This window comes from Perna viridis, chromosome 6, assembly GCF_037379345.1.
Source record: "Perna viridis isolate PV_CMFRI_1.1 ecotype Kerala chromosome 6, ASM3737934v1, whole genome shotgun sequence".
In the NCBI taxonomy this organism is placed as follows: Eukaryota; Metazoa; Mollusca; class Bivalvia; order Mytilida; family Mytilidae; genus Perna; species Perna viridis.
In genome coordinates this window covers 41909810-41929050 of record NC_142450.1, presented here as the reverse complement: position 1 = coordinate 41929050, position 19241 = coordinate 41909810, and the positions used below count along the sequence as shown (strand labels likewise).

At 32.3% G+C, this 19241-nt stretch overlaps 1 protein-coding gene across 2 annotated transcripts in view; it reads left to right on the top strand.

The window, feature by feature from the left end:
* Positions 1-19241, top strand: part of LOC148615026 (adhesion G protein-coupled receptor G6-like) — a 69368-nt gene that overhangs the window by 43127 nt on the left and 7000 nt on the right. For both annotated transcript variants that reach the window (XM_088589621.1, XM_088589622.1), the window contains 12 exons: positions 4501-4681; positions 6939-7057; positions 8680-8747; positions 9506-9657; positions 10342-10468; positions 13676-13791; positions 14221-14446; positions 15051-15222; positions 16865-16999; positions 17247-17381; positions 17887-18036; positions 18706-18833. In XM_088589621.1, coding sequence (XP_088445747.1) covers positions 4501-4681; positions 6939-7057; positions 8680-8747; positions 9506-9657; positions 10342-10468; positions 13676-13791; positions 14221-14446; positions 15051-15222; positions 16865-16999; positions 17247-17381; positions 17887-18036; positions 18706-18833 — 1709 coding nt within the window. The remainder of the gene's footprint in view (positions 1-4500; positions 4682-6938; positions 7058-8679; positions 8748-9505; positions 9658-10341; positions 10469-13675; positions 13792-14220; positions 14447-15050; positions 15223-16864; positions 17000-17246; positions 17382-17886; positions 18037-18705; positions 18834-19241) is intronic.

The following is a 19241-nucleotide window of genomic DNA, read 5'->3' as shown; positions in this document are numbered from 1 at the left end:
ACTATCTTTCAGAAGACGCATCTTTGTTTAGTTTCAGTATACGTTTCAGGATCAGATGCAGAAGATGTATTTTATTATTATTTATTATCTCCGTTAATAAAGAGTCCCCATTAGTACCATTGCGCACCGTGGTACATGTTATAACCATACCATCGTAAAATGTTCAACAATTGTCTTAAATGGTCATAGTTTATAGGTCTGTAAAACTGTCGCTTGGGATTTTTATTAAGTCTTCCATTTCAGTATCAAGGCTCCCAAAAAAGGCTATTGAGAAAATCACAATCACAAATTTAATGATGTATAAATGTATTGTCTTATGTCTTCAATGTTTTTAAATCTTTCATAGCCCTATAGTCTATCTTCTTGGTTCAGTATTTTAGTACCCATTTCACTAAGCAAAAATAAGTTATTACTCAAATCGTTAAACAAAACGGATTTAAATGAGTTATCTTATTGATATTTCTATTCATTAACGTCGAAAAGTTGGAAATATATATGCTGAAAATTGATCCTTTTCAATAACTGATATTTCAATTATGTCTTATAAGCAGATTGGTTATACAAGACTGTACAAACTGTGACTTAACCATAAACATCTGTTCAAATCTGAGACAACCTTTGTATAATATGTCACTTTTTTATTTAGATAATTTTATTCTCTAAACACTTTTACAATACAGAGAAAGTAATACAAATTATCAGTAAACATTATGCGTATGCCAAGAACATTATTTAAACTACTAATGATTTTTTGGTTAGAAGTTAACAAGTTAAAGGGATAGTGGCAGTGTTTTGGAACAAACTTGAGGAACTATAAAAGTACATTTACTTCATTATTATAAATCTAATGAGTTTACACAGGTTACTTAATTGAAGTCTACCTTTTAGTTGGAATAAATCTTTGAATTTCAAAACATTCACTCGCTGTAAATACCATTTGTTCAAAAATCGTTTTCTAGCATTCGAGAAAAAAAGAACATTGAAGTATGAAATGAAATTCATCTCCCAGTTCTCTGTCATTACACAAAGTACAAAATCGCAAATTTCTATCTAAATTTTGCCAACGTCCCGTTTCGATTGGCAATCTATGGTTGCCTACTCTAAATCTACATAGGGTAAGGGCATCCTTTTTGTATAAAATATATAAATACTTTTCAAATGCAAAATCTTATTTGAACAGTTTGTAACAAAAGCAAGTAGGCGAGTTTTCAATATCAGATCTCCATGTTTGTTGAAATTGTTCTTTTAATCTTTGTTTCAGATTGGTTGTTAGCCAATCTGAGAGAAATCCCCCATTAAATTGTACATGCCAAATATTCCCAAAACCACAATTATTTAAAATATTCTTAATGAAATCAATCCCTGGAGATTTGTATCTGTTTTGACTATATAACTCATACATATATCTATATAATACATTGCACATTTTAAAATCTTTACCAATAATAAGTTTTTGCCCAATAACTCACCATACGAGACTACGTGAACGTATAAAGAATATACACCGAGCTCACCATATATCATAAAATTTGGTGTGCTCTTTTTTAAATTCAGTAATAGTTTGCAAAATTTAAGGTGAACCCTCTCTATGATATCCAAATTAGTGGACCCCACATCTCACAACCATGTAATAGAATGGGTTTAACAATTTTATCAAACAAATCATATTGGTCACGTTTTGATAAGTTATTGAGTCTACCTTTCTAAGTTCGTCGTACGTAGCTCTATTGTTTTTTTTATTCATTTTTTTCGCTTTGAAAAATTACCTGATCTTGTAAATAACATACATATATGAATTCTTTGACAATTACAATAGGATTTCCATTGTATAAAAAATTAATATTATTAGGGACACGGCCCGCAGAAAATACATAATTTTTTGGTTTTATTCGTGTTAAACATGGAGTTTTCATTGATTGCAGTATTCCTGAAATCTGTCAATTTGGAATTGTAAACCCTCCTTAAACCCTGCCAATAATACTGTGTCATCAGCATATAAAAGCAAAAATGATTTGATAAATATGTTGAGATGTTCTTCAATCTCATCGAATAAACATTCTAAATCCTGTACATCATTATCCTCGAATAATTGTTCCAGATCATTCAAGAATAGTGCAAATAGGAAAGGTGATCAATTGTCACCCTGACGGACTCCAATATTACACTCAAAATATTCTGACATTTGTCCATTGTAAGCTATTCTAGATTTTATACCAATATACAAATTATAAACGACATGGTAAATTTTGCCATTAATATTGTTAAGTAACACTTTATTGAAGAGAGCAACTCGCCAAACTTTATCGACAGCTTTGTCGAAATCAATAAATGAACAAAATAACTTTTTTCTCCTGTATTTTTTCATGAGGCTTATAAGTGAGGTAAATACAGAAAGATTGTCTATGGTTGAATATCCAGGCCGAAATCCTGCTTGCTTTTCGCAAATCAAGTTTACATCTTCTGAAAATTTGTTTAATTTATTATTCAGAATGGATGTAACTAGTTTTCCAAAACAACTAATGATCGAGATGGGTCTAAATTTTTTGGATCGAGTTGATCCCCTTTATTTTTATAAATTGGAATAATGTTGCCTAGTAACCATTCGTCAGGAACAATGCCACACTCAAAAATAAGATTGAAAAGTTTTACATAAATATCAGGCATAACAGAAAAGGAATGCTTTAAATATTCATTCACAATATTATCATCCCCACGTTAAATAGATTGTTCATTTTCTTCCATTGTTATATGTTAGTTTGTTCATTAAGAACATTTACTTCAGATAGATCAAAGATATCATCATGTGGGTTCGTATTAATTTCCTTGAAAAAATCAAACAATCTATCTAAAGGTATGTCTGGTGACTTTTTTGTCTTATCTCCATTTAATATTTTCCAATATTCTTTTGAATTATTAGATTTTAAATTATTTAAGTTGCTGCCTATGTATTTTAATATTATTATCCATAGTCGATTTGTATTTCTTTTATAGTTGCTTTGTTTGATTTTTCAAAGCATCTGTCTTCCACATCCGAAATTGATGTTTAGAACGCCTATATTTTTTTCTCGCCAATTTACAGTTAGCATTGAACCAAGGTTTATCGTTTGCCTATTTGGCCTTTTGTCCAAACGATGGCGTATATGAACCAAATGTATTTTCAGCAGCATCTGCCAAAATTAAGTTAATTCTCTGAGAAAGGCTATTTATCATATTTTTGTCAATATCATTCGTGCTGACATTTTCGATGTTATCAATAAATTGGCGATTAAGATTGTTTTTAAAGTCACCAGATTTTTTCTCTTTCCCACTTTTTTTTTATCTTTTTATTCATGAGCCTTGGCTCTTCCTCAATAATATCAACATGTTTATCTTTGCATTCTAAGGTCAGAAGAATAGGTGAATGTACATCTGAATATAATTTACTAGTTTCTAGTAAAGAAAATTCATGTATAATTTTGTCACTGAATGTCTTTCTTGTGTTAAAATTTTTTTATTGATTTTTGGATATTATTATTAAGATAATTTTTTTTATGTATCCGTAAGGGTATTATTGGTGTTCTTGGCGATAAACTTTAGATTAATTGTAAAGATTTGCAAAATCTTTATTAATTTTTATTTCCAAGATTGGAATATACTAAGCTGGTTTTCATGATACATTGTAATAATTATAGTATCCTCTTAAACAAACTATTTTGATATTTTTGAGTATTGTTTTATTTAAAAGGATGAAATATAAATGAGGGTTTCCCATAAAACTGAAGAAAATAAATGAAAAAGGCGAATTGTATTACCAACTTTGTTTAAAAAATTACATCATAACATTGCTAAAAGTCTACATTTGCATGCGTTTACTAATAGTCTTGTACATGACAAACCTCATTGTACAGGCATTCTGCTTCCAGTCAATGCAAAATGTTCTCGTAATTTGTCATTGTTTGTCTAGGGCTTATCATGGCGTTAACTTTAGATTGTATAGTCGTTTTATATATGTGTAATACGTCAAATCAAAGCAATCTAAAAATATTAAAATAACAACTGTTAATTATCTGCTACAACACTACTGACATGTTCCACAATGTAATCAGCTCAATGTCTTACGAAAGCTTTTCTGCAAGTTGCAAGGATTTGTTAATAAAGTGTTCAAATCTGCAACATACTGTTATTATTTTCTTTTCTGTCAACTGTAAACATGTAAATAAAGTAATTACGAAATTTAAAAAATGCTTAAAAAAGTATTTCTTTAATCCTATGTAAAGTATGACATTTGTTTTTAATTGAAATTAATTACTTTACTGTTCAAAATTATTTGTATTACAAGGCTTGTTATTAAACATTTAAACTGGCAAACTGTTTTATCATAGTGTTTAAATAGTAGCTGTCGTCTGCTCAACTTTAGTAGCTGTCGTTTGCTCAACTTTCCCTTATACGTGCACTTGCATGCTATAATTCAAACTGAGTATATACAAAGTTTTTAATCAGAATTTTCTTTCATTATTTCAGCCTGTTTGTTATGAAGAGTTGGTGTACGTACATTCACAGTTGGTGATAAACAAAGGGTGTCAAACGTATACCCAATGCTTAGAGTATGAGCGGAACAATCCAAACCATTGTTATGGTCAGCCGACTGCTCGGTGTAAATTCTGTTGTGTGGGTAATCAGTGTAACAAAAGACCACTCAGAGGTAAGGGTACCAGTGCTCTCTGTACAGTACTAGTATTGTTTTGTTAACACGAAATGAAACAAAACAAGCAAGTAGAGTCAAAGTGCATAGTGTTTGTGCCTGTCTCAAGCTAGGAACATGTAGTCCTATGGATGTTGTAGTTTTTATGTTCATTGTTATTCGTTTTACGCTTTTTCAATTAAGTCATTTTTTGTCTTTTATGAACAGTGTCACTTCAGTTGTTTTGTGGCCTTTTACACATTGATTTATGGTTTGGGTGTTGTCCATCATTGATGACATGTTGTGACATGTAAGTTTAACTGTTGTTTGCTTGACTTTCGGTGGATGACTGTCAAATTGGCAGTCATACCACGTCTTCTATTTTATATAGTATCTGATCTGGAACAATTATCAAGGGCCATGTACACGATTTCTTGTTTAAGTAAACAGATACGAAACTTTTTCAGATCCTACCTCCATATTATTCTGAACTATTCGGCCATGTTGAGTACAATAAATCCAGAATACCCATTAACTGCAGAATATAAATTAAAAACCATATCCTCAGAGGTTGTTAGGTGATAGGTGCCTTAGGTAATAGGTGCTAATAATCGTCTTCTACTATTTTTGCCTCATACTCCAGTTACGTGCTTTCGATTCTAAAGTGAGCTTGCCAAAACAATACGGGTAATTTGAGCTGCTCAATTTTATGTGTTGAAAATGGCACAAGCAGTTTTCTGCATGGTTTCTCTAAAAGCAGAAGCTTGTTTGCTCTATAGGTTTATCCAATCATTGCAACCATCATTTATTAGAATTTAAGTTGCCTTTTTCGTATTCTTCATGTTATGGCTTTATCAATCCTGACCGTGGCTCTTGAATTCAAACCATTGAATGATTAATACAATTGTTAATTTAGAGTCAATATGTTAAGTTCTTCTTTGTTTATACTAGTTACATATTTACATATTTAATTTCCCAGTTATAAACTTCCCCATTCTTCCCCCACACCTCTAGTATTTCGAGTATACATTTCACTGGTGGTCCGTTACTGTCGAACCTGTAATCGGTATACGGACGTTTTTTTTTGTAGAGCACGGATGTTGACAAAAACATCTTAATCAGGAATGTGTTAAGTCTTTGTTAATATTATCACTACTGAAGTTTAACGGTTGGCATCACAATTTGATTAGCCAATATGAAGTTTCTCTATCTCAAAGTTGAGAAGCGATATTCACGTCTTACCGGATTGACAACACAACGAACGTACTAGCTGCAGTAGTGTAGCACTTTTGACATAATTATATAGGAGCAAATCAAAGAAGCTAGATCATATGATTCACTACGGTACTTTCTCAATTATATATTAATCACACTACTATCATGAGAGGACGTTACACAAATATATCTGCAAGTAAATTCTTAACACGATGTTATTTTTTCGCGTTATTTATTGCTATGTTATATCAAGTTCAAGATCAAATATTCCGGCGTGTTTACATATATAGTTGTATATGTTTGGGACTGTCCCATATTGTATGGTGTTCTTTTATCATCTTTATTGCATTTTCTATTCCGGATTATTTTCCACAGTTTCCATTATCAAATCATGACATTTTGTTGAATTGAAGAATATCGCCCAAGAGTTATTTTTTATGGGACACCTTTTCTTCTCGTGTCGGGGAGCTGCATTATTGTTGCCTGACAATTACCGGATTACACTCACTTGCAATATGTTGGGTTGGAGGAGGAGCAGGGCATGCTTACCCGTCCGGAGTACCAGATGTCACTCCCGGTTTTGTGAGGGAGCACATATTGATGGGGCTTTAGTTGTTTGTGTTACCTCTTGTTTCCAATTTCTTCTTATCAGTTTTTATATCTAATCTCGGCTCGCTATAATTCGTATGTAGATCGTCTTAGTCACACATTTTTTTCACATTCTGGTCATGTTTATGGATTTTCACGTGATAAAATTGCCCCATTATATTATTTCTTGGCGTAATACCATAATTCTGTCTGTCATAAAGTAAAACGGTAAATTGTAAATTACTGGGACCACTGTGGAAAAAAAGCTACTATTATTATTTGGAAAAAGTTGGGCGTGGGTGAATCATTGTATGTACATGGGGATAGTCCGACATGATGGTCAAGATTATAAAACGATTTACAAACATAATTTGATGCATTTGCTTGTTAAGATTGAAAATACTAGAAATAATTAGCATTCTGTAAACGCAATGCTCTTCTTTTAGCTCCGCTAATATGTTCTTTTAAATTTTAGGCCGAATGCACACGGCTGCATATTTGGCTACTGGATTCTTAAGAGACAATCTCCCGAATGACTTAAACAACCCTGGGTCAGGTGCTTATTCTACGTTTGTGACAGCTGTTCAGACCCAAGTATGTATCTGATATCAATATATCAATATAAATGTTGGGTAGTTTTATATGTTTGGTAGTTTTATACTTTGGTAATGAAAGACAACTTGATAATTGTATATTTTTGTTGTAGTGTGTTTCATCATAATCACTCTTTGAAAACGGAAGGTATATGGTGACCCATCCTCCCAAGTCAGGGTTTTGAGTCCATTCTCGCTCCCTCAAACTCCTAACATCACTCATTCATATTTAGCGGGTATCGTTCAGCCAATTCCGATTGGTTGCTTCTCCGGGTGAGAAGCACCAATGAAAATCGATTTAACATAAAATGTCTGTGGAAAGGTAAACAATAATACGAGGTATTGGACGATCCGATATAGTAACTGAAAGTTGCATGATGTCACAAATGATTCAATTTGAGCAAAAATGATAACTGTAGATTCTGTGTAGAGTCTTTACTGGAAAAAAATGACGTTATGTGTAGCCACTTCGTAAGTTATATCGAAGACTTTCCATTACGAGTGATTTGATTGGATTTTGGATCCGGATTAAATTTAAGTAACTCACTAGATGGCGCTGGACGATACCCGCTAAATATGAATGAGTGATGTCAGGGGTTTGAGGGTGCGAATCATGGCAACTATTCAATTTGGCAGTGGTATATAATAATGTCATCTATTAGGTCACGGTTAGCCAACTTTCTGTAAGACAATTTTGCTGATTTCTTTACCATATAGTTTTTTGGGTTTGGGAAGGGGTATTATAACATAGAAAGCAATAAATCATGCCATACGGTATGATTTTTCTCAAGTGGAATAAATTATGAAATTTCACCCACGATCTGTCTCTTGTCAAGACGTCACAGGAATATTCTCATGTGCCGTTGACTTTATTTGACGTCAGTTCCCAATCCGCCGATCATTTTTTTTATCTATTTAAATAAAAAAGTAAACCAGATGTTCAATTGAATATCGTGAATAGTCGAATATTATCACTCGTGTCGAGAACGCTTTGAGATCTAACTTGTCGCGGAATTAGTTATACACACTTTTTAACTCTTAGCGTTCTGCGGCGCGTATGGTCATATTTTGATATTTCACTTTTCCTTTTATTTCCCTTGAATACTTTTGTGAGCTTTACTGACAGTTTTTGGCATTCTTATCGAAGGGTCTATGCATAAGATTTGTAGTACAACTCTACTTTTTTCTTTGAGTACAATGAATGTTAATAAAAGGATTTCAGTTTGGATATGCGACAAAAATTACCTGCAAATTGCCCAAATGTGAATGATGCGAAATATCAAACCTTCGTTTTTATCCAGGGATAACCGGGGTTATCCCAATCGGAATCCGCACTTGATATAAAAGTATATCAATACGTTTTTGTCGTTAATTTTACACTGATAATGATATGGTTTTATGGTTTTATATTTTAACATCAATGAAACTGCTATGTCATGAGGAGATTATTTTATTTCATAGTATTAATGTCGGGATTTAACGTTGTGAATGCGTGTGTTTAATGAAAGTTACGTGTTCACCTGATCAATTTCACTAAATATTTTATTGTTACAAAAAAAAAACAAAATATTTATGTCTTTTTGGTATGTTTCTTTGAACATGACACGACATGTGATATTTCAGGTCGATGGTATACTAAACAATCAAGTTGATTCATTTGGGAGTTTTGTGTCTACAGTGGTGGGCGTCAGGTAAAATTATTTTCAATAAGATTCTCTCAGTTTTCTTCGTCTAAAACAAGAACGGAAAATATGCAAAAACTTATCTGAAAATGAGACTGCCCCACAAATAAACTATTTGGTTTAAATTATTAGACTAGTTAGTTCAATCACAGTTTGTGTCATATTTTCATAAAAAGGACAGTTCGTTTTAATTAAAACATATATGGCATGTATATAAGCAATAAAATGTATTTATTTGGTTGTTTATTGTAAGTATTTTTACTTTATGCCAGAGCTTGCTGAAACTACCAAGACTTTTTGAATCGCGCTAGAATAGGATTCTGGAACAGGGTTATGTTGCTACAAGATTGAAGTCATTATTACAGAAGTTTTATGGTCATCATCATGAACTCGTGGATCGTGATGGTGTATTCACCTGCGCCATTAAACTGATTTATTCAATGTGCCATAGTTTTCCATTCCTCTTTCGACTTCCCCGAATTTGACTGTTTATGAGCAACTCTGCGGATGTTTCTAGAAAAGCTGAAAAGCTCCCAGTTTTTAGCGGAGTCTGAGTTGCTCATTTGCTTTTGTTATTTTGTATGTATGATTTTAGTTACTTCATGTTCTTTGTTGTGTATGTCTGTTTTCCGTGTCTGGTATTTCTCCCTGGATTACATACTTTTGATTACCGCTATAACCTTGGTTCCCTTCTTTCTATGAACAACACATAAGGCTTATCTTAGTCCATAAATGGTTATTCTTATACTCTGTTTTATTTTTATCAGGGGACCAAAAATAACAGCTAATACTCAGATAATCTTTACAACTGTAGAAGAAGTCGGTACGGAAGACAGAGCTGAATATATAAAGAATCGTATTGCATCGCTTTACCAACTGCACACTTACATAATTGATAAAGTGGATGTTGTTTTATTAGGTACCTCTTACATCTACTTATATTCTAAAGTTTTTATATACTTGCCGTATAACCTGATGTCGACTTTGTCGAACATTGTTGTCTAATAAAACAAACAATTTAATAACATGTTTGCTACTTTGATTGACATATTAATGTATATAATCCTCCTTATGGTGAAGTATATCTAAGAAATTTGGAATATGACATTCTTTTTATTAAGTAAAAGGAAATATCAAACTATATATTACTCACTATTTGAAAATTTTCATATTTTACTTTCTTCTTATGAGGACTTTTGATTGTCATAGATAAATTTGTTCATTTTTAAACTTCAAAGTTATAGCTTTAACAAAACTAATTATTCAATGAAACACATGTTTTACTAATGACCAACAAATTCGGGTTTTTTTTTGTCAAAACAATGACCACATTTTTTACAGACACCAATGCTTCAAACCAAGCAGGATATTGAAGCAACGGGTTATTATTAATTCAAGAATTAAACAAACAGGCTCAAACGATATTCTGATGTAATGTTGTTACTAATCTAAAAAAACTTTATAGCTTACAAAATATAAAATAATCATTTTGATATAGCTCAGAATTGGTACTGTAGTGCAGTGATGTAAATATTTGATTTTTGAGATAAATTGTACGGTGGGTAAAACATTTTGAACAACCCTAAAATTTATTGTATTACAGATCAGCAGTGTCTTACGGAAACCTCCCAAACTGACAAAGGTGTTTTTGAATGGCCGTCTGTGTATACAGGTGTTACGGCAACGATTGACTGTTCAACGAACTCTGCATATAAGGCAACTAGGAAATGGTAATATTTTTCTTCGAATCTTTTTATTGTTTTCATTTAGCTTCAAATCCATAAAAGGATGAAAGTTAATCATATGCATGAACAATGAAAATATAATCATAAGTTAAACACTGTGTTCGCTCTACACTACGATATCTCAGCATTGTGCTTAATGTCCGATCCCACCTTTATGAAGTCCATGTACTTAAGTTATAGCCCGTTTTGGTGTGAAAATAGGTATACTAGTATAAAGTCAGTAAAAACCACATCATATCAAACCAAAGTCCAGAGTAATATCAGATAATTGAGATTAATAACTCTTTCCTATTTTAACACTTTTGTGAACTGGTACCCTCTCTTTGTTTCGATTTTTTTTGGGGTGTTTTTATGATCAACTCTATTTACAATTAATGTGTAATGTATGCTTTCGGAAAAGTCGACAATTAATGTGTCAAGTATGCTTTCGGGAAAGTCGATATGGACTTTACTTGTTTTAAAGAGTACTAAAGGAAACCAAGATCCTATCGGAAATGTTGAATGCATTTAAATGTTGAATACAATATTATCCCTAACACATGTGCAACCGATCGATTATCTTTAGTTTGACGTCCTGATTTGTAACCAATTATTTTTATTTCTTTAAATGTTCACAATGTTCATGGTTTCAAACCAGTTCACTATGAACTTGCTTATAAATTAGGAACTATTATACAAGTGTCTATCCCCTCGATACGCCCAACGGAGGTGAAAAATAAATGATTGATTGATTGCCGGAATCGAGTCTGTTAATAAAATCAGTAATGTCACCAAAAAATGAGATAGGCGGTCAACAATTGTAGAATGGGTTATTTCATTTATCTAGTAGCTTCACACAATGCATAATAAAATGATCTGCAAGATCTGCTGTATATAGATTACATGATATGCAGTGGCCGTTTTTGATTACAAATAAACCTAGAAAAATTAAGAGGATATGCTGTTTCGTGCTTCCGGTTTTATTTGATGTAAGCCACCAAGTCTGTTTTGCTTTAAACAAGAGCGGATGTTTCGATATTGACTGAGTTCAGGGCGACGATGAACGGATAATTTCCAATTGGTCTCTTCGAAAATAGTCACCGACTTACATAATATTGTCGACACCACAGTCGTTTGTTTAGTATGTAGGTTTCTTTAACAAAGTTTTCAAGAAAAGAGAGCATGTCATATTCTACTAAAGTTTCGATCAAGTTATATGTATGAGTTGTTTGAGTAAAATCTCTATTTAGTTTTTGCAAGGCGTAATTTGAAAAGTTGCTTGTGTGTTATGTGGACGGACGCCCTACATAATCTTCCGGAAAGATCAGTTAAAGTTTATCAATAAGTCCACAGACAGACCAGAGTCCAAGGTTATTGATGCATAATATTTTAGAGACCGTTTATCGAAGTATAAGGCAAATCGAGCAAGTTCTACAAGCAGACATTGCAGTCAGTAGTGTGACCATTTTCAGACGGTTGTATTGTTTATCGCTGACATTTCATTCGGATTAACACCAATTGTACAGAGAGTGATTATGGCGTTTGAGTTTCTTACAAGATTTTTCAGTTCTATCGAGTGTTCTACCAGTGCTGTCTATCGAAATTCCGGCATAAGTCACTTGGTCACACTTTCTTATTACTTTATCACCAAAATCAAACGAAAATTTATTCTTTTGCAAGCAGTTTTTTCTTTCTGAATAGACAAATTAAAAGTTGCTCTTTGACGCGTTGTATTTAAGTCTCAATTTAGTTAAATATTGAAGTACAATGTTCAAAAGTAGTTTACAGTTGTTTTCACTTAACAAAATTCTGTCACCCGCAAGAAAAACGCAAGAAATATGCAATTAAATGTTCAATAAAAAGGTCAAACTTTGATTCGTAGAGTTGTTGTATGATATTATTGATGAAGAGAGAAATAATCCAAGCCGACACGACGCGTCCCTGACCGACACCTTTTTCTATTCGGAATTCACGACTTACAAATGTGCTGCATCTAACATATGCTGTAGATGTTTTGTTCCAGATGTAAATGATTCTCCAGAGTTTTCACATTCCCGATTTCCAAAAGTTTTGTAAAATATTCCATCTTGTCAAATACGACCGAATGCCTTTTCATTATCTGAAAATACTGCATACACTGGTGACTTACGCTCGTTGTAAAAGTTTTTTTAAAAATTCTTTTAGAGTAAAGATTACTGTACTTAAAAAAACTGAAGCGGTGTGATATGACTGTTTTTGACTGCTTTAAACATTCTTTTAATTCGATTACTAGTAAGCACTATCTTTTCAAAAAAATTCGCAATAACTGCAATTTATAACTGATACCAATGTGATCGCACAGTAGCTATTTAGAATATTTCTGTCTTAATTATTGTTTCGTTTATACAGTGTATGGGGTCTGGAAAGCTGATATGGACTTCACTTGTTATAAATGTTGAAGATGATATATTCCTAACACACTGTGCACTCGATTAATTTATTTTGAATGTTCATGGTTGTACATTTATCATGAACTTCCTTATAAATGAATTATCAAGATACAAGGGTCTATCGCCCTCATTCTGAATGGCTATGCAGAGGAGAATAAGAAATGTGATTTTATCAGCTTTTATTAGTTACTTGACATATAATATATTCGGCTTAGGATATTTAGAACAAATGTTTATAATCATTTCGAATCAAATAAGTTGAAAAATATAATTGTATTTAAATGTACAAGTATATCATGTTTTACACATTTAAAAAAGTATTAAGTAGCACTCCAGCTAAGGATCAGGCAAAATGTGATTCATGGGTAAAAAGCCTACATATTTTTATTTTTGATATTTTGTTTGAAATGTCATAGTAAACAGAAAATAACATGTGGATTTTCATATAACCCGTGCTCTTAGGAGATAAAAATTATATAGAATGCACTGTATATTTCAAAATTAAGGGAGATAACTCTGTAAATGGCATTCAAATACAATAGAATCTACTGGATTTTCAATGTGGATTTTCTCTTAAGAGCAGGTAGATCTGAATGAATAATTACACATGTCATAATATAGACCCATAAAACAACTTAATTACAAAAATAAAAGTATGTAGCCTTTTTTTGTAGTGTATCACATTTTTCAGATTTTGGATGATTCTTACAAAGAAAGCTACTTAATTTCGAAATGTTATTTTTATACATTGATATATACATTGTACGAATTTCCACTTTATTAGTTATAAAAATAGTGCTGGTGGTGCTGAATGGGCGGTAGCTGATTATTCCAACTGCCCCAGTAGCAGTTCTGTTACCCAAACATTGCAAGATCTATCTAACACTAAAGTTACTAGCAGTAAGATTAATTTTATTACTTAAAACATTGTGGACGATCCAAGTTTTATCAAATTAATGCGTTTTGCCTTATATTTACATTGAATGCAAATAATAAAATATTTTAATGTCAGACGTTAAACTGTATTTAGGTCTAAAAACATAGTATGTCGATAGAATTATTGATTTATTACCTTTGCCCATCCTTCTTAATGCCATGATACGTCTTCATGGCTAAACCTGAAACTTGCGAGAAATAAATGTAAGACAATCTACAACACAATCAGATTTAAACGTAGGCCAACAAGCATTGTCAGTCATTAACCAGAATAATATAGAAAATCAAATCAAGACAATTAAAAACAAATGTCAGCTGTTATAACCTGATACATGTGCTTTACTATGTCTTGTTTACTTTTAGTTAATATATGTGAATATGTGCGTTTTTCAGCCAACGCACCTACTATTCAGACTGATTTACTGAAGGTGACGAGAGATTCACACCAGTTCACTGATACAGATGTTTCCTTATCCATGGATGTCATAGAAAATGTGTTGAATGAGAAATCTGTATTTTCAAGTCAACAAATGAGTGAAAATATGGTTGAAAGTATAAGTAACTTACTAAACGCTCCTGATGATGCAATAGCGAATAATCCAAGCAAAGCATCAGAAAGGTGCATATTTAATTCACTCTTAACTTATTCCTATGATATAAACACATGGGAAATGTGGTTCATATTAAAGAGAATCATTCATCAACACGAATTTTCACTTCCTCACTTATTTATTGCTAATATCTTCTGTGCTCTTTTGACAACAGATTTTACCGATTTTGACTTGCAGCAGTTTTATGCTGCCCATTTGTATTGAAATGTTACGGAAATAATGAACCGAACTAAAAGCGGGAGGTTTAGCGCGCAATATAATCGGGTATAACCCACCTTCCATTTTGAAATGCTTTTACCTAGCCAGGACCATTGAATTGGTTTCTAACGTTGTTTTTTTTCCTGTATTACCCTAATATTGCCATTTGTGAATGACTCTCCTTTTGATCACTGATTATATCTGTTTGTTAATTTTGCCTTTCATTCTATTCTTGATACTATTTCTAACAGTCTTTTTTTAAGTATACAAACCTGTGATAGCTCCTTTATAGTTATTTACACTTTACACTGAGGTCGCCAGATTCTTACAAGACTGTTATAAAGAGTGCATAAAACTACATTATTTTTGTTTACTAAACCTTTGACGCGTTTAGCCAAGTATTTTGTATTTTAGACTTCTGAATTCTGTTGAACTTCTTGCTAATAACATTGCGACATCAAATAGCGGATTTTCTGCAGTAAATGACAATCTTGCCTTACTCGTAAAACATACAGATCCTAATAACTTCGTTGGAATTACAATGAATGCTATGGTACAACCTGGAGAGAAGTTAACAGATAATAAGGTATAGTCTGGTTTAGAAAGAGTTGAGATATATTGATATGGTAACATGTCCTAATTGCTCTTTTTTTTTTGTTTCTTTGTGCGTGTCATTTTGGATTTTTTCCAAGTTTTGTATATAAAATTAGGAGTTGTGGTATGCCAGTCATCCATTAGAATATAAACAACGAACAATTAAACTTCTACAGGTCACCACATATGATGAGAAAAATCCATACCATAAAGGAAACTGTAAAAGTCACCAAAATAAATGATGTGAACATATTTAAAAAGACGAAATCGACCTAACCGATAAAAAAATTGTAAAATGAATATCAATGAACATGAAAAACAACGACAGCCACTTGACTACAGGTTCCTAATTTGGGACAGGCATAGAATGTATGTGACGGGGTGAAACATGTTTGTGAGCGCTCAACCCTCCATTAACCTAGGACAGTTGTGTGAAAATACAATAAATCGAACTATAAAAATCTGTTGCATTCGGATTTAACTCTTGAAATCGACATAGAATACAAACACCCTAACAAATCAAAAATGGGACAAAAGACAAGAAGCTGTATCAATACAGACCATTGGAATACCTATGGGAACAAAATAAGCCCGACACTTACCGATCTAATGAATTTCTCGTATTAATTTCGATTTTTACAGAGGCTATAAAAGTAAAAGAAGAACAAGCTGTTAGTTAAGACTTTACTTGCAATTTCTTTGATATAAATGTAAATGAAGCGTTATCTATGAATAGTAAAATAAATTTGGTATTTGCAAAGGAATTTGGAACTACAACAGATACTTCGTTGTCCGTTTCATATCTAGACCACAACCTGTACATTATATCTGACATTTGACACCAAGGCTTAACAAAAAAGATGTTTTTAAAATTAGATTGTTATTTTCTATTTTCTTATTGGTACTATACATGTACCAACATCTATCTCCAGTTTATAACGTTACCATTTCTCAGTTGATTCGTTCTTTTCATTCATGTGACTTATAACTTTTACTTTTTTTTAAAATGTGGATACTGATAAAATAAGATTCAATGACAAGGTTATGCTCAGTCTTTCTTAATATCACCACTACAGACGTTTTTTTGTGACGTCATCGCAAGTTGACTCACCAATATGACAATTCTTTCTCTCAGATGAGTCAATCATATTTTACACTTACGAATGACAACTCACCGAACTTGACACCTTCCGGAGTTTACTTACTTACTATGTGATAGAGTAATCAAAGGAACCAACGTTATAGTGGTAATCAAAAGAGTGTAATCCAGGGACTAAGACCAGACATGGAAATCAGACATACACAACAAAGAACACAAAGTAACTAAAATCATACAAACAAAGTAACAAAAGCAAATGATCAGGCCCTGCTGTTGTTTCATGAATTGCTAATTCTTTCGGAGCATCTAGTATCAATCCAGTTCTAGTCAGAGTTTTATTACAAAAAACAGTTGTTTTTGTTTTTGTTTTGTAGGCCGACTTTTCTTTTTATATTTCGTTTTTATGTTATTATTATTATTTTGTTTTTTGTGATGACCATATTTTGGATTCTGATATCTATGAATAGTCTATTTGTTTTAATTCTTCGATATGTTTGCTGATATTTCAACTTTATTTCTAATTTGAATGTTTTAGGTTATGGTAAAAGACGGAGAAGATCAGTCTGGACTTGAGTCTGGGGTCGTCGTTCCTGCTTCATTGTTTGATTCGACTCAGAAGACTTCGACGAAATTTTCATTTGCTGTATATGGCAAAAATAAAATATTTACGGTTAGTAGTATCTATATACTGCTGAATGTCCTCACTTTGTCATATTGTTTCTTAAACTATACCTATTTGTCTCTTTACAACTAGCTAAAACGCCTGTGTTGTTTCTTGGATGCCAAATGGCCTTCAGGAAATAATGCTGTCCATACTCTATTTTTATTCATAACGAAATAAGCTTGATATCATTCGCTTATATTTCAAACGTCGTTTCTTTGATTGAAACTTCAGTTTTTCTTTACCACTTATTTAGGACGTTGATACCTCAGGTTTACAGACATCGACATCAGATAAAGTAAACGGACCAGTTATAACTACCACACTTCAGAAAACAGATGTTCAGAACTTAAATAGACCTGTTTTGTTCAGGTTTAAACATTTCAATAAAGTATGTAAACGAATCTTAAGTAGTTGTTTTTTTTTAATTTGTTTATAAGCATTAATTACGATAATGTTTAAATGAAAATAGAAAGATGAAGAATTTTTGTGGCAGTTGTTATCTAAATATTTGTTTATTTTATTTTAATCCCAATGAAATGAGACCTGCCATTGTGGCAAAGCAGTGCGTTTTTTAAGCCAAGATGAATGTATGTATTGTTGATCTCTAAAGGTGTATATGGTGCATAGTTTTTAAATTTAATTTCTGAATCGTAATGAAGAAACTAGCATCAGATTCAAGAAACATAATTCAATTTCGATGGCAAAATTACTATTTTCAATAAGTCAAAGTATAAATAAAGTTTATTAAACCATGTAAACATTAAGTTTGATATGACTGGAACATTTCAATGTCTTATATTTTGCTTTCAAACGTATTAGACAAAGGTACTGATGAATGTTAAATTGTACTTTTTAACTCGCATCAATAACAAACAGTTAAATATATTTTGTAGAATTCTGATAAACCGCAATGTGTTTTCATCGAGACTACTGGGTCGTCCAAACTGAAATGGTCAGGAGAAGGCTGTAGTGTAAAGACCCATGTACCCGGTAGTCATACTGACTGTCAATGCAATCACTTGACCAGTTTTGCCTTACTGATGGTAATAACTTGGATTGACTTCTACCATGGAACTTATAAAGTTATAATTTATTGCTTTCAATTTGGTACACGGTGGACAATAACTTGATATACATGTACCATCTAAAGTTATAGTTTTATTATACCCCTACGTACAAAGTTGGGTATGTAGTGATAGGGGCCTCCGTCCATACTTCCTTTTGGTAGGCGGGGGCATCTTTTATTTTTAAATTCCTCCCACACCATTGAATGGGAATTTATTAAACTTTCACAGAATCTTAATAACTCGTTTCCATTTGCATTTTCTATTTTAAAGTTTGACTCCAATCTATATGGGGTTACACAAAGTAAAAAATGGACTTTCTTATTTATGAATCTAGGGGCACGTTACACCTCCTACACCACTGAATGGAATTAAATGAATCTGTCGTATAATTTTATTACATACAAAATGTATCTAGATTTTGATTCATATCACTATCAAGGTAGATAGAAGCACGCTATCAATTAAGGGAGTGGGGGAGGTATCAAGTTAATGAGCACTACTCACTGTTGTTCTGATTTTGAAATGAGTACGTTCATTCTATCGTAAAACACAAACTTCAACGAAATAATGCCTGGTTTCAAGGATTACGTACATTTGATGAAAATGAAATCTTTTACCATATTCTGTGCTTTCCATTTTTTATAGGATATCTACCAAACTGGTGGAGGATTGAGTGAGGCCAATCGCCTTGCATTGACTTACATATCCTACATTGGATGTGGTGTATCTCTTTTAGGATTGGTGCTCACTTTGATTACGTATTTTATGTTCAGGTTTGAATATGTTCATTTGGCATAAACCGCGAAAATTAATACGTTTACAGTAATGATATCTAGTTACACATTCGTGAAGAATTAACTTTGATAATACCTCTAATAATCACAAACGTAACAATAGTAACTTGTAAATGAGTACAATTTTAATCCAGTTATGAAAAGACACATCTTTGACATGGTAATTAGCTCTTATTCCTTAACGGGCGGAAACTGTTTAAGTACAAATAAATTAAATTAAATATGTTCCGTATCATTTATTTAGCATTGCATAGGTATTAAGTTTGTAGCAGTTCCCGCCAAATGTACGCAGGATTTTGACAAGATTTAGTTTGGTATTTATCTTAAAACCTGCACCTTTTGAAGGAAATGGAACACATTTTGTAATAAACCAAATAATGTTACATT